At 34.8% G+C, this 16,700-nt stretch overlaps 1 protein-coding gene across 1 annotated transcript in view; it reads right to left on the bottom strand.

Moving 5' to 3' along the window:
• ACSS3 (acyl-CoA synthetase short chain family member 3) overlaps nt 1-16,700 on the bottom strand; it is a 178,546-nt gene that overhangs the window by 110,915 nt on the left and 50,931 nt on the right. Inside the window, exons 3-5 of the mRNA XM_003906834.5 lie at nt 12,904-13,092; nt 8,797-8,931; nt 5,090-5,230 (exon numbers count right to left, since the gene is read on the bottom strand). Of these exons, the coding sequence (XP_003906883.1) occupies nt 5,090-5,230; nt 8,797-8,931; nt 12,904-13,092 (465 nt within the window). The remainder of the gene's footprint in view (nt 1-5,089; nt 5,231-8,796; nt 8,932-12,903; nt 13,093-16,700) is intronic.

The following is a 16,700-nucleotide window of genomic DNA, read 5'->3' as shown; positions in this document are numbered from 1 at the left end:
GTGAGCTGAGATCCATCCATTGCACTCCAGCCTGGGCGACAGAGCAAGACTCCATCTCAAAAAAAAAAAAAAAAAAAAAAGAATTTGGGATTCTTCATTGTAAAAATGTAAGCTTTTTTTTTTTTTAAATGGTCTTTGAATATCTGAGAGGCACATCCCGAAATACTGAGAGTAGAAAAGTTTAGAGTACATGACAAAACTTCCTATTTCTTACATTAAGTCCCTCTATCATTTATTTTGTAATAAAGAATCATACAAGGCAAATATATATATATTTACATATGTAAAATTTCTATTCACATATACACATGTAAATATATGCATGTATACATGCATGTGTACATATTTATATCCTTATGTATATGTATGTATGTGTATCTGTGTGTGTGTTTGTGTGTGTGTGTGTGTGTGTATCAATTCAGCCTGACAAGAAACAATAGAGGGGGAAAATAAATTTTACTTGAAGGAGAGAAAAGAAACCCATCACCAAATGATGGCAGGTGTCAGAGAAAAAAATGAATCGTTCTGATTGTTTAAAAAATCTAACACATCAGCACTAAACCTTGTTTTGGTCGTGGTTTGACAGATGGCACCCCCTATTTCTAGAGTAAGCCTCCACCCCTTTTCTAAACCTGATGAACTCTAATGTCTTCACCAGGAGTACTTCAAGACGTTGCAAAAATACCACCTTTTCTGGGAACTTTCACCCCATCCTATTATTTGTGTCAAATATCTTTCAGGTCCTCTTTCACAGCCCTCAGGGCCTGCAAACCTCATCAGAGAACTGATATCCCCACCTGGTGCTGTGCCTTCTCCACCACTTTGAGCACAACACCTTTGTATCTTCAGCACAGTGTCTGGGGTAGAATAGGCATTTACTACATTTGTTGACTGTCTAAATGAATGAATAGTTGAGTGTATAAATCCATATGAACAATACAATTATGTTAACAAATACTCTTTGTTCAGTAGAAACCCTCGACACTTGTAGAATTTAGTGAACCTTGAATCTTCTTAGAAGGCATAAAATGTTTCCATTTGGGATATTTCATCAAACAGGAAATATCTTGATACAGGTTTTCAGATGATTCTGAAGCTATGTCCATGGAGGATATTTTGGCAGTTGTATAATTTTTTGTCGATCTGAACAACTGTGAGCTAAGGGGCAAAGGTGCAACCAGTTCAGCACTTTAACTGAAAGAGTGTACCACAGATTAAACAAAAAAGGTCACTGCTCTTTTATGTTTGACTTTCATTCTCCTTTTTTTTTTTTTTTTTCTAGGGCAGGAAATAGTATTAAGTCACTTAAACAGGAATAAAGTTACATAAATTTTGTAAGTCCACATCAGGACAAAAGGTCTTATCTACCACTTTCTTGTCATGTTTTCTTTTCAATCTTTTCCTTTTGATTTCTTTCCCCTTGTTTTCGTTTGACACTGAACTTTTCTTCTTTCTTTTTTTTTTTTCGTTATCACAATCCCTTTATGATATCAAACCGAATAAGATGCATATTATGATCACTAAATCTCCCATACCTGAAAGGACATCTCATCCAGATGAGGGATTCTTTTATCATGTAGTGCTTTGAACTATCTGAAAGATAGGCACCCAAACCAAACAGAACAGAAGCCCACAACAAAACAGAAATGTATGCAAAGAAGCTCAGATGTGGTTGCTGGAATATTTACAGCAGCTAACAGATTAACCTGTCATACAGCAACTTGACAACTCCAGAGTTGGCAAATGCCGATATGCAAATATGCCCTAAATATATCTACAAATTCTAACCAAAGAACAGACTGCCTTATGTGTGTTTTATATTTGAGAAACAAGCATTTTTAGGCAGAAGAGTTTTTTTATGAGCTCACAACATTATTTTTCCTCATGAAGATCAGGAATTGAGGAAACAAACCATATGATGACATCATATTTATATCTAAATGCTTCATTAATGCATGTGTGTTTATTTTTCCTATACTTACATTCTGTGGATCCCAACATTAAGATTTTAGGTACTATTAATCCTGATTATACCTATGAAAAATGAAATGAGAATGGTATGAATAAGGAGGTGTCCAAGAAGCTGACTTACTAGAGAAGTAAGAGATCATTCAACAAATATTCTGAGGCTCTACATGGGTCAAATTTTAGTGTTAGTGCTACAGTGGATCCAAAAAGGAAAATGTGTATTCTAAGACCTCAGAGGACATTCATTGTTAAAAAAGTAAATTAATAAAAACTAATATGTATAAGATAGGTTAAAATAAGTGCCATAAAAACTAACATGTATAAGATAGGTTAAAATAAGTGCCATAAAGGTCTGTTGGTAATGTAAACTTTAAAGCAATTTCAATTCTAAAGTCCACTGGAGGGAAGAGAGACTTAAAGAGATAACTACCTTCTTTTGCCATTCTGTATGTGTTAACTTTGCAAAGCCCACTCACTCACACAATTTAATCACCAGTCCTGTACTCCAATAACCTACAAGGGTCTATCTCCAACCGCATATGTATAACTCTTGGGCTGAGACTCTCATTGCCAACTCTTGACTGGGCATCTTCGTGTTAAATGTCCTGTAGACACATCATGCTCAGCATGTTAAAGACTTTTAGTTTCCCTAGCCTCAAACCATCCTTCTGATTCTATTTCAATGAATATTCAAAAGCACCCTCATATGTTCTCACATTCAAAGTCTTAGACTTCTAACATTGAACCAAATCTGATTCCTCCCTATTAGGTATGCTGTCCTATGTAAACTCCCAAACTAATTAAACAGCCTGAAAACTAATCTCTTTGTCTCCATTGTGTGTAGTCAACTATCTTCCCAACTAAATGACCACCTTCTATCTTGCATCACCTGTATTCATACCTGGTTCAATCCCACTAGACTAGAAGGACTGTACTTTACTCATAGTTGTATCTGTTCTAGCACAGGATGAGCACTCCATACAAACACATTAAATTGAGTCAAATTCAATGTGGGTGCAGAAATCTCCACACAATTCAAGCCCTCTCAAATTTATTGAAATAGATTGTCTTCAGGATGGTACATCAGGAGGAAAATGAGAACGATGGAAATATCAAAGGATCTTCCATTTAGGCACTGAAAGGAATCCAGAAAAGAACCTCTCAGAGAAAACCTGCGCCAGGCTCAGTGGCTCACGCCTGTAATCCCAGCACTTTGGGAGGCCGAGGTGGATGTATCACAAGGTCAGGAGATCACGACCATCCTGGCTAACATAGTGAAACCCCGTCTCTACTAAAAATACAAAAAATTAGCCGGGCATGGTGGCAGGTGCAGGTAGTCCCAGCTGCTCGAGAGGCTGAGGAAGGAGAATGGCATGAACCTGGGAGGTGGAGCTTGCAGTGAGCCAGCCTGGACAACAGAGCGAGACTCACTCTCAAAAAAAAAAAAAAAGAAAGAAAGAAAGAAAGAAAAGAAAGGAAAAACCTGTAGTAGCTAGGGTCCTTCCTTATTTGGAACCACTTTTCAATCTAATACTCTGTGTATTGCTTTTATTTTATTTCTACTACACTGGCAAGTCAGCTTTTAATTTCTGAAAACCTTTTCTTCTGCCCATCCCATGAGATCCTACTCCAGGTCACAGTGAATTTCAGTGACTTAAAGTCTTGAGGTAGCACAAATGTTTTTATAAGATTTCTTCAGGCTTTTAAGAAACTAAATTTTTAAAAATTAAGTTATACTGTGTTTTCAGGGTCAGGAGTTTTCTCTCATGTTGATACTTTTATATTAGATCATAACTTTTCTGAGTTCTCTTTTATTTTATAGCCAAATGTTCAGTTGGACTCCAGGTGGCTAGTGTGCAAGGCAGAATGGGAAAAAGTGGAGGTTAAGAATTATGTCCAGCAGATTATTTGGCATGCTTCAATAAATAAATCTTCCAATCTCCAATATGCAGAAATATTTTCCAAGTCACTCGAGTTGTAACAAAATCATAAGGCTTCAATTCTACAATGAAACAAATATCTTCATGTGTGTGCATCTATGTATGATTTCAACAAAAATTTATTGAGCACCAACTACATACAAAGAACAATGGTAGACCAAAATATACTAAAACATGACCTGTGTCCTCAGAGAGAATATATTCTCCTATGAAAAGTGTTCCTTTTCACAAGCAAGGCTTACATGGAACATCTTAAATTTCCTTTTAAAAAGCTAACTAATCAAATAGAACCACTATTTTAAGATGATTAAGAGACGACGTTTTCAGAACACTGATGCTACAGTAATCTAACAGTAATGAAGAAGTCACTCTCCTCAAGGATAAGAATGATTATGAAAGTCCCTTCTCCTACTAAAATTCTACAATTCAGTGAATATTAAACCACCTAATAAAGATGAGTAAGGAAAATTATACTGTTATCCTTTATAAGGGTCTATGAAGAAACAGTGTTATTCGGAGATACCAGGCAAAAGTGGTATTTGTTGATATTTGATACATTAAATGAATATTGATGCTTTCAACTTTGCTTTGTAAAAACACGTTTCATGGTGAACAGATTTAAAAATCTTTGAATGTCTTCCATGCTGTAAATCAAATAGTTCAATACTTTGGATAAACTGCCTCTGTTCAAACTGCCTAGGTCAATTCTCAAAATCACATTCATAATAAAGAATTGAATTTCCCTAGATCAAAAAATCAATTCTATACTGCATAAAACTTATACCTCAATTTAAAAGAATAAAAATATCTTATTTGAAATATATTTTTATATAATGTTATTAAACCAACTGATATTCAATCAAACATCTACTAAAGCAACTGTGTATTTCTAGCATTTGAGACAATTCTGGAAGAAATGAGAGCAAAATATTTGATGTTAAATAATAAATGTTTTTATATTTAGCACTAGGCACAAAATCTCTTTAAGATATAAAGTAACTGTGTCAGGTGAGATCACGCCACTGCACTCCAGACTGGGCACAGGAAAAAAAATAAAAGCAAATGAAGTAACTCTCTAAACTTCAAAGTAAAATCTGCAAACATTTCCAGTCAGTGATCAAACATTCTTGGTGCAAAGTAAATCTGCTGCTATAGATAGTTATCCCTAAGAGAGTGAGTACCTTAGGTAACCCCGTTGTGCCAGATGTGTAAAGAACGTACAGTGGGTGTTCTGAAAGAACAGGAACACAGTCATGTGATTGGGCTTTTGCCATCTCTTCATCCCAGTCAAGGTCACGACCTGGAGCCAAAGGAACCGCCTCCTACACAGGAAAAATATAAGAGTATGTACTGTAATAAGGAGATTAAATCAAGAGAACAAAAAGTAGCTAAATCTATGTAAGTCCGAGCATCTGACTGAAAATCTAAGCCTATAATGGCACTAAACATCAGATTTATGACTAAAAAGCTCAAGTTCATGATTCAACATAAATGTTTATAAAAAGTCCAAAGGTTTTATATTCACTTCAACTAAACTGACAAAAAAACATGTTTCATTTAAATCTAGAGATATCCTTTAGAAATTCAGTATAACGTGGTAATATTTCTATCAACACTCATAGCTTAATTAACAAGATTTCATGTTTTTATAGATGTATGTACACTAATAACTTTATAAACTAATTTTTATTTTCCATAGCCTATTTCTTTTACTTTGCATTTATCATCCTTACAATGATGTGTCAACTAAGCTAATAAATTTCTCTTCATACAATGGCCTTTAGGAGTAATACCACAGCTACCTTTCCAAATAAGAAAACATTAATTCTTCTTCAGGAGTAGGGAAGAATTCTACTATTGCTTTTTGAAGACTAAAATCCAGTATTGAAATTTAGTCAGAGTCTGTGATATATCCAAAATACGATCCAAATTTTACTCCTTCTAGATCATTCATTATTGTGGGAGAAATATTTTTTTCCTTTTTTTGTTTCAAGAACCAGGCTCCGTGTTGTAAACTTTGTGATAATAGAGTCATGAGTTAAACAGATACATCTTTAAAGAAATTAAACAGACTTCTTTAAAAACAGTGACAATGAAATGGCCAGATGGGTGAAAAGCAGAGAAGTGGCTGATGGAAAAGTTACTCTGATGGGGAATTACAACTATTTAAGTAAAGTTAATGCCCATTAAAAGTCTGGTTTTTTCTTAGATGTTAGCTGAGCTCAAGATCACACATCAGGAAGTTTATAATTGGCGAACATGTTAGCATAAGCACACGCAAAGTTATATAACACTCAATGAAAGTTAATGCGATCTACTATCTAGAGATGTGTGTAACCATTTCATTAAAGTGATTCCTGAGATAAGCCCAAAGATTGAAAAATTTAGAAAAGACACTTCCATTTTCTAGGTTGCTTAATACATTAATCATGGTTGTAAAAACTGTTCATATATTTAAATAGGTACATTTACCAATTAATATTCCAAGATAACATCACAAATATGATGCCTGTATGAATAAACACATTTATAGCTAACACATTTATAGCTGAATTGAAGACCCTTCATCAAGTTGAAGTTTCAGGCCAAACTGCTTTCTCCAGCCCCACCCTGATAGGTACTGGCTCTGCCATTTAGATAAACAAAATAGTTGATTATGACCAAATTATATGTTTCCATTTCTTTTTATACAATGGATAAAAGCAACTAATTGCAAATTATCAAACTTTTGACAACACAGAGATCTATAAAAATCATCACACTGCAAAATAAAAACATCAATTAAGTGATCACAACAATAATTACAGGGTTGATAATTTTTATGGGCCTCTAATGAAATTAGGACTTCAATAAATGGTTATTCTTCAGGCTAAGAAACAGAGGTACATGTAAAGGAAATCTGACAAATAAAGAGAGAAAACAAAACATTTTCACATATATGCATTTACTTCTATAGATATGTCTTTCCTAATTCTTGTAATTCTTAAAAGGCAGTATTGGGAGAGCGTAGGGTTGTAATATCCTTTGATTCCATCACTGCTTGCCTGAAGCTTAGGTGTGGCAGCCAAGTTTTTACCTCCTCTTACAAAAATGCAATCCCGGTTAATAAGACACACCGCTGAGCCTTTGTGTCTCTCTAAATTCAAAGCAAAGCCATTCCACTGGGCTTAGTTACTGCCTAAACAGCAGGTCTACTAGAAAGAACAAGAGATTTCTACAGCCCTCATCTATATCACAATAGAGGAAAGGGCCTGCAGAAAAAGAGAGAAGCTGAGAAAGTAAGCTAGTTATTGGAGGGGAGCAGGCAGTTAATCTCTATTAAGAAGAAAAGAGAAGAGACTTGCGTTGGAAAAAACTGAATAAGGAACATTGATATCCTCCATATGCAATGTGTTTATAGTGAAAGAAATATCATATGTCTTTTTGGTTACAAGTCATTAAACTGGAGTTTAAATCCTGGTTCTGCCACTTATTAGCCGTGACTTTGGGCTATGACCTCTCTCCATTACTGAGTTTCTTTATCTCTAAAATAAGGCTAGTAACATCTATTTCATTGGTTTGTTAGAATTAAATAAGAAAAAAATATTTGGAAGTACTTAGCATTGGGCCTAGAACTTAGTACCTCATAAGTTCTGTGCAAACTACATATTAATGTGAACAGCACACATATACTCATATATGCATACACTGTGTGTGTGTTCCTGCCATTCCTCTAAACTGTTCTTACCCAAGGCCTTCTATATTGCTGATTTTGCATTACCTGATTTAAACAGCAAAGAAGCTTTTTTAAAAAAAAAAGTGCTTGAGGTCTTCTGAAAGAAACTTAAAATTCTTCTTCAAGATCATAAGAACATTAAAACCATTAAGTGCAGCAGTTCATGAACCACAGACTACTAAAACTTTACACAGGAATTTAATGTGGTAATGGGAATTGCTTGGTGGTAATCAAAATGATGTATTTTTAATACTCTGTCCTCATATCTTGTCATTTAAGTATTTTCAAATAAAACTTGTCAAGAGTTCTACAAATTGCACATGATTCTTTAAGTCTTGCAATTTCACTTCTGCAAAAAAAAAAAAAAACTTAATCTGCTAGAAACCCAAGTTGATGTCAACATAAATAGCTAAAGATTTGCTTGGGTGAAGAAATAAGGTGATCATCAGTTCAAAGTTACAGAAAAAGTACCGTAAATTGTATTCATTGGTATATTACACTGTTCTCCCTTCCTTCATGGATCGCAGAATAATGTATCTACTTAGAATATTCATGTTTTGTTTTCCTGAACATAGTTTTATTTCTAGCCTAAATACTTTTCTAAATTTTAAGAAGATGTTTGCATTCAAATTAGTCACACCACTCCAAGAGTCAGGAGAGCTGAGGGATTAAGCATACAGTCAGAGTGCATACATTCAAATCTCGACTCTGGAGCTTTCAAACCGGGCAAGTTGCTTTATCTCCGTGTTCACTGGAGTCCTCCTCTATTAAAATAGTAATAATATTATCATCTAGTTAATAGAGTTACCAGGAAAATTAAAAAATATATTCATTAGTAGAATGTCTTATAAATCATACGGTAAGCAGTCAATTCGTGTTTGTTGTTATTATTATTGTTAATATGATCTGAGCTAATTAAAAACACAACAATAGCAGTATATACATAGAATCCAATTCATTAATCTCACACATGTTTCTGTGTTTCAGTCTTTTGGTTTTAGGCTAGATTTTCATGAAGTCAGTAGGTCTTATTCATATTTTTTTAGAAATAACAATGACATTCAGCAGTATACTTAATAGCGTATAAATCAAGTGTATCTTTTAAGTGGTAAAAACTAAAATCATTCTTAGCATATTAACATTAGCAAGAACCAAATTCAATATTCAGATTACCATATTTGGACGATTATAAATGAGAATTTTCTCTGGTTTGTGTTGTCCTATTTTTAGCGCTTCTTCTACAAGTGGTACGTACTCTACCCTCCTTCCAGGTTCAATGCCAAATGATGCTGTAACAACCACCTTGGGCTACAATTAAAAAATAATAATGGAGAGAAAGCTTTAACAATGTTAATTAGGGTCATCACAATATTTTAGTTGCAGACTGGCAATTTAACATTTCTAAAGAAATATCTGAATGATTCTGTTTTCTACTGAATGGTATGAAAATGAATAAACCATTTGTAATTGTTATAGACTTAACCACTTCTACATAAATCTCATTTACCTGTTTAAAACTGCATACTCAATGATGTTTTTGACTCATATGTATGAAATGTATAAATCCCTTTCAAATAATTCATTAAGCCAGGTGGATTTGCCATGAACTAGTGCAATGCAAATCTTGAGGCCCTTTACTTGCAAAGGCCCCAGTAAGAGCTGGCTGCTGCTGAGGTTGTAGTAGCATTTCATAGGTTTTCTATATATTTCTCTTCTAAATGCCTAAAGAGACTGCAGCAGAAAAAGACGCAAATCTCCAATAACTTGTAATATTTTTTCTAATTCTAAATATATATTCATATTCACCAAATATTACATTATATTATTTTCTTAAAAAGGCTCCCAAATGATTAAAGTTTCAAGCCCCACAAAGCCTAGACCTGCCCCTGTCCTTAAGATACACTTTGTACTCTTTACCTGGCAATTTGCTAAGTCATTCTTCAAGACAAACACAGGTGTAGGCAAAAGGTATCCCTGTTGGGAACCACAGCTTATGTCAATCTCTCTTCTTCAGTATATTCTGGACATGCCTCAAATGTTCAGCTGTAGTCAGTGTTCATACATCTCTACTACTGCACAGTAAGCTCTATAAGACCAAGTTTGAATGCCATTTATTTTTGTGTTTCCTATACCTAGCACAGTGCTTGGCATGTCATGAGCTTTCAGCAAACATTTGTGGAACTCATTAATTTGCAGAAAAATAAGTCCTCATATTTTTAAGTATATTGTTTCTTCACCAAGAAATCCAAAGCAAAAGAGACAGATAATAAATTATTCAGAAGGCAGAAAATTGACCCAAGGTATTGCATGTATTCCTGAATTCTGATTTCTAGTTATAATACATTTCATCTAGGAAAGGTTTATACTGTGCTAAATACATGCATATATAGTATTGTCTGCTTTTTGAATATAATTTAATATTCATGGAACTGAGGCTCAGTGCAATTACATAGTTTGCCCCAGGTTACAAGTGGCGAAGGCAGAAGGAAGGCCAGTTCGGTCTGGTTGCAGAACCTCTTTCCACCATATCAAGTTGCCTTAAAACAAAACAGAAAAAAAAAAAAAAAAGCAAAAAGTCTTGTTTCCTTTTATTATATTTTTAAAGGTCAGACATTTGAAAATAATTCACATTTTAATATCTGTAATATGCACAAAAAAAGCTCTAGATAGCATTCCTTAAAATTAGAATTCTGAATAAACAAAAGCAAGCTACATATCAGATTAGGAGCATATATAGAATATATCAAAGTTTGAATAATTTAATAAAGTCAAAATTAGACTTCTCCTCTGAAAAAAATAATTCCTTTCATATTTCTATTAACAGTCTTATTGGAGATATTCAGTCTAGACTGACTTGTTAGAATACATCAGTTCCATCTTCTTCTATAAAAATAAAACTTTTTCTTTAGCCTAGTTATCTGAAGATCATGACATCAAAACCATTCCTAATTTCAACTACACACTAATTTTACCTAACTGTCTCAGATATACATCTCTATCTCCATCTTCTCTCCTTACATTTGACCTGCCCAATTGCCTTATCTATAAAAGCATTTATTGCAGAAACCCCTTAACAAAGGAGTCTTAGGGTGTGTGTGTGTGTGTGTGTGTGTGTGTGTGTGTGTGTGTGCACGTGTGTGTGTGTGTGATGGATGAAAATTCCTTAAATGGTGTACCATAATTTTTGTAAATTCTTATTTTTTTTACATATTGTAATTTCCCTATATCTTATCAAAATTTTTTAAAGTTTCATTTGCAGGTCAGTGACTGATATTTTTTCCCTAGATTTTCTTCACAGGCATTAACTCAACATGTTTAAAAAGAAGAAAAAAAAAACGATATAAAGGACTCAGATGGTTTGTCCACAAATCAGCTTTCTTATTTTAATAACTAACCTATTACAAAATAAAGTGAGATATGCAAAGCCTCACTCTATACCTAGCACTCAGGGGGGCTTCAGTATATATTACCTCTCTTCCCATTAAGAATGTCTCATCTTGGGCTTCTAAAATTCTAAAGGTCAACCATCTCTTACTCTGATAGGCAGCTTCCTTCCTGAATCTTCCCAGAGTCCTTTTTCCCCTTCATATTGCCCACCGTTTTACAAACAGATCACCTTTCAAAGGTTTTTATTACAGCTTCCAGCTTCACTCCTACTCACATACTGCAAGACCTGCCTCTTCTTAACATTGCTTCAAACGTGACACTCGCCTGTTCAAAAACTTTTACTCGTTAACAGAATCCAGTTCAGACAAAACCCGCCTTTGCAAGCTCACCGTCTCTCACCTTTTAGTCATATTGGTCTACTTACTGTCCTTCCAAATGAATTTTACCGTTTCCTGTCTCTACTGCTTGACTCACATTCTTTTTCTGCCTTTTTGGATCCTAATATGTCATTCTCTTCAACTAGCTGAATCTTAGCCAAGATCTAACTCGAATCTCACCTCCTTCAGGAAGCCTTCTTTGGCCACCCCGACTGAAAGAAAGTGTTCCTTCCTCTAAATCAGGGGTCTGCAAACTACGGTTGTGAGCCAAACCCAGCACAAAGCCTGTTTCTGTAAAATATTATTGACAAATACACACCTATCGTGTACGTGTTGTCTAAGGCTGCTTTTGTGCTACAACAGCAAAGCTGAGTAGGTACAATAGAGATCGTGTCATCCATACTGCCTAAAATATTTACTATCTGGTCAATTACAGTTAAAATTTTTCTAACTCCTACACTAAATTCATAGATTAATAATAGTTAACATTTTTTAAATGAGTACTCTATACCAGACACTGTGCTGTTTTAGATTAAATAGCTCAATGATATTTCACAACAGACTCACTAAATTGTTATTTTTGTACCCCATTCAAACATATATACTTCCTGGATGTATATGGATTGTAAAACTAGTTATATGTCCCATCCATTTGATAAGTATTACTTATTATCCAGTTGCAAAGACAGTATCAGGAACATAGTGGGAGCTTAATCAAATATATGTTGAATGAACAAATTAGTTATTAGTCCTTTTCTTCTATGTCTTATACACCCAAATATACGACAAGCTAAGTTGGAAAGCATACACCTTCTCTTATAGTTTATATTCCCCAAGGCACCCAGCAAGATGTCTTTCACATAGAACTGACTTTAAAACAAATGTGTGATTAACAGATGTACGTGAAATAAAAAACATTTTATTTATGTATTTATTTAAATAGCTTGAAGTCTGGGCTTTTAGGGTACCTGTCACCCAAATAGTGTACATTGTATCCAATAGGTAGTTTTTCATCCTTCATCCCCCTTCTACTCTTCCCCTTTCTGGATTTCCAATGTCCATTATACCACTCTATATGTCTTTGCATACAGATAGCTTAGCTTCCACTTAACAGTGAGAACATGAAGTATCTGGTTTTCTGTTCCTGAGTTGTTTCACTTAGGGTAATGTTCTCCAGTTCCACCCAATTTGCTACAAAAGATATTACTTTATTCTTTCTTATGGCTGAGAAGTATTCCATGGTGTGTGTGTGTGTGTGTGTGTGTGTGTGTGTATCTCACATTTTCTTTATCCACTCTTCAGTTGGTGGTCACTTAGGTTGATTACATATCTTTGAAATTGTAAATTAAGCTGCAATAAATGTATGCATGTAGGTGTCTTTTTGGTATTTAATATAATGATTTCTAGAAAAAGTATATATCAACTATCCTATTTGAAGGGAGGATCTAACAGGTATAGATCATTCTCAGATGATTCCTCCACAGATGAATATGATTTCCCAAAATAAAGCACTTACCTTTACATGATCAATGCGACTGCTTAGTTCTTTGGAAGCAAATCCTCCAAATATGAGACTGTGGATGGCACCTATCCTTGCACATGCCAGCATGGCATACATTGCCTGTGGGATCATGGGCATGTAGATAACGACAGTGTCACCTTTCTTGATGCCATGCTTGACGAAGACACCAGCCAGCTTGGAGACCTATGCCAAGACCATGAGATCAGTAAAGTGTTTTTTGTATTGTTTCACTAAACTTCTAACTTAAGGTAGTAATACTAGAAGATGATCAGCCACTTGGCAGTAGATTAAAGGAGCCTGAGTAACACGTATTTGATGATGATGATAATGCTTTAGATAGTGATAGTAATAACAATTGTATTATAATCATTAATTATAAACCAACCTACTATTATTATATCACATAAACTTTACGACTTAAGACTGCTTAACTATTCATGTTACAACATTTTTACTGAGCAACTATTATATACCAGATATGGTATGTAAGAGTTGGGAACACAACACTGATAAATGAAAGACACAGAATTGCCCCTGTAGAGCCTGTGTATTGCAAAAGGTGAATCTGTCAGGTGAAGAGAAAAACAAAATAATTACAAATTTAGATAGATGTTGAGTAACTGTTAAAGGAAACAAGTATACATTAATAAAGAAAACATATCATTAAACACTAATAAAGCAAATCGGACAAATTCTACTATATTATTATTTACATCTAAAGATAAGGTAATAAGGCTCAGAGCTTATTAGCTCTGGTAAACAGCTATTAGCTAAGGTAAACAGCTAACCAAGGTCAGAGAACTAGCAAATGCTGTAACAGGACACGATCACAGGTCTTCCGACCTCATATTCGTTGCTCTTTCTATGCCTTTATAGTTTTTTTACACTAATCATTTATACAAAGTGACTTCCCTCTGTATTTGGATGAAATGTACACAGTTCTTTTTGCTTTTGTGTTTTTGAGACCTCAACATATAAATGTCTCTTCCCTGTAATGTGTTTTTGTACTTTCTAGCAATAAAGACAAAACAGATCATAAGCCCACACACGATAAAATTTCTTTCAAGAATCCTTCCCATTGGCAATTATAGCGGGCTGTGGGAAGCACCCCCAGACCTTAATGAATAAGTAGCTCAACATTCTTTTACTTAAAATATATATATTAAGTATCTATTGTATGTCAGATACTGTTTTCAGATACTTCAGATAAGTAAACAAGATAAGACAATAATCTCTACCCTCCAAATACTTATACTTTAGCAGAGAAAATACTTACAATAAGCAATAAACACAAGAAATAAGGAAATTATCAATTATGGTAAAAAATCTTCATTCATATGGGGGAGGGAAGTAGAGCAGAGTAAAGAGGATTTGGAGTGCAGGGGAAGGAGTGGATGCAATTCTCACTGGGACCTCACTAAGAAAGCAACAAGTTTAGTAAGACATGTAGAAGGTTGGAAAAAAGTGGATATCTATAAGTGTACTATTTTAGGCAAAGAGAAAATCAGTGAAGTACAAACATGTAAGAGGTAAAGGAGATCATATGTGATGCAATCAAGGAACAGCAAGGAAACCAGGGGCCTGGAGAAGAAACAAGTGACAAGACAGTTGTCAATCAGATCAGGGGACTAAAGGGCCTGTATGGGCGTGGTGGGCAATTAGAAGGACCATGACTTGACTTTGAATGTGACTGCCCAACACAATGAAGAGAGGAGGCTTGGGAGAAGAAATTAGGCCACACGGCTATTTATGGTTCCTTTCATTTTTGTCTCTCCTACTTTCAGAACAAGTTTAAAGAATTCTGAATCCTGGCCATTTTTCTCTTTTCTCTTTATTCACTTACTCTGTATAGATGAGGAAAGGTGTGGTCAAGGTTAAAGTCTCTGGTGAAATAAAGTAGAAGCAAAACAAACAAACAAAAAACTATTTTAGTGTTTATTCTACTTTATATTGCAAACTCTATAATTGAGTGCTATGTTTCAGGAACTTCAAAGATGCTAGCAGAAGGTTATGAGAAAGATACAGTAAAGTAATAAAAATCATGAACTTGAATTCTATATGGAATTCAAAAAACAAGGCAAAAACTGGAAAGTTATATCCAAACATCTCAGTGTGCAACCCCTGCAGAAAGTGACCATGATTTGTGATCACATTACTCGGTACATCATTTAAGGTACCACACTGAGAGAGACCAAGGAGAAGAGCTAGTCTTATCCAAAGCTGTGACTTCAGCATCTTGAATTGTGCCAGTTGTTGAATAAAAACGACATTCAAGCAAGGTCCGTACAACAAATAATTCAGTAACTTTATAATCCAGTCTCACTTTACAGTGTTAATGGAAGATGCCCACAAATTTTCTGTCCTCTGAAATAAATGAGATTAAAAAATAACTAAGATCAGAGCAGAACTGAAGGAGACAGAGACACAAAAAAAACCTTCAAAAAATCAATTAATCTAGGAGCTGGTTTTTTGAAAAGATCAACAAAATAGACCGCTAGAAAGACTAATAAAGAAGAAAAGAAGAATCAAATAGATGCAATAAAAAACGATAAAGGGGATATCACCACCAAACCCACAGAAATGCAAACTACCATCAGAGAATACCATAAACACCTCTACGCAAATCAACTAGAAAATCTAGAAGAAATGGATAAATTTCTGGACACATACACCCTCCCAAGACTAAACCATGAAGAAGTTGAATCCCTGAATAGACCAATAACATGCTCTGAAATTGAGGCAATAATTAATAGCCTACCAAACAAAAAAAGTCCAAGACCCGACGGATTCACAGCCGAATTCTACCAGAGGTACAAAAACAAGCTGGTATCATTCCTTCTGAAACTATTATAATAAATAGAAAAAGAGGGAATCTTCCCTAACTCATTTTGCGAGGCCAGCATCAACCTGATACCAAAGCCTGCCAGAGACACAACAAAAAAAGAGAATTTCAGATCAATATCCCTGATGAACATAGGTGCAAAAATCCTCAATAAAATACTGGCAAACCGAATCCAGCCACACATTAAAAAGCATATCCACCACGATCAGGTTGGCTTCATCCCTGAGATGCAAGGTTGGTTCAACATATGCAAATCAATAAACATAATCCATCAGATAAACAGAAACAAAGACAAAAACCACACGACTATCTCAATAGATGCAGAAAAGGACTTTGACACAATTTGACAGCCCTTCATACTAAAAACTCTCAATAAACTAGGTATTGATGGGATGTATCTCAAAATAATAAGAGCTATTTATGACAAACCCACAGCCAATATCATACTGAATGGGTAAAAACTGGAAGCATTCTCTTTGAAAACTGGCACAAGACAGGGATGCCCTCTCTTACCACTCCTATTCAACATAGAGTTGAAAGTTCTGGCCAGGGCAATCAGGCAGGAGAAAGAAATAAAGGGTATTCAATTAGGAAAAGAAGAAGTCAAATTGTCCCTGTTTGCAGATGACATGATTTGATATTTAGAAAACCCCATTGTCTCAGTCCCAAATCTCCTTAAGCTGATAAACAACTTCAGCAAAGTCTCAGGATACAAAATTAATGTGCAAATTCACAGGCATTCCTATACACCAATAACAGACAAACAGAGAGCCAAATCATGAGGGAATTCCCATTCACAATAGCTTCAAAGATAATAAAATACCTAGGAATCCAACTGCCAAGGAATGTGAAGGACCTCTTCAAGGAGAACTACAAACCACTGCTCAACAAAATAAAAGAAGACACAAACAAATGGAAGAACATTCCATCCTCATGGATAGAAAGAATT

This window comes from Papio anubis, chromosome 9, assembly GCF_008728515.1.
Source record: "Papio anubis isolate 15944 chromosome 9, Panubis1.0, whole genome shotgun sequence".
Classification (NCBI taxonomy): Eukaryota; Metazoa; Chordata; class Mammalia; order Primates; family Cercopithecidae; genus Papio; species Papio anubis.
This window is presented reverse-complemented; position numbering and strand designations above follow the sequence as displayed.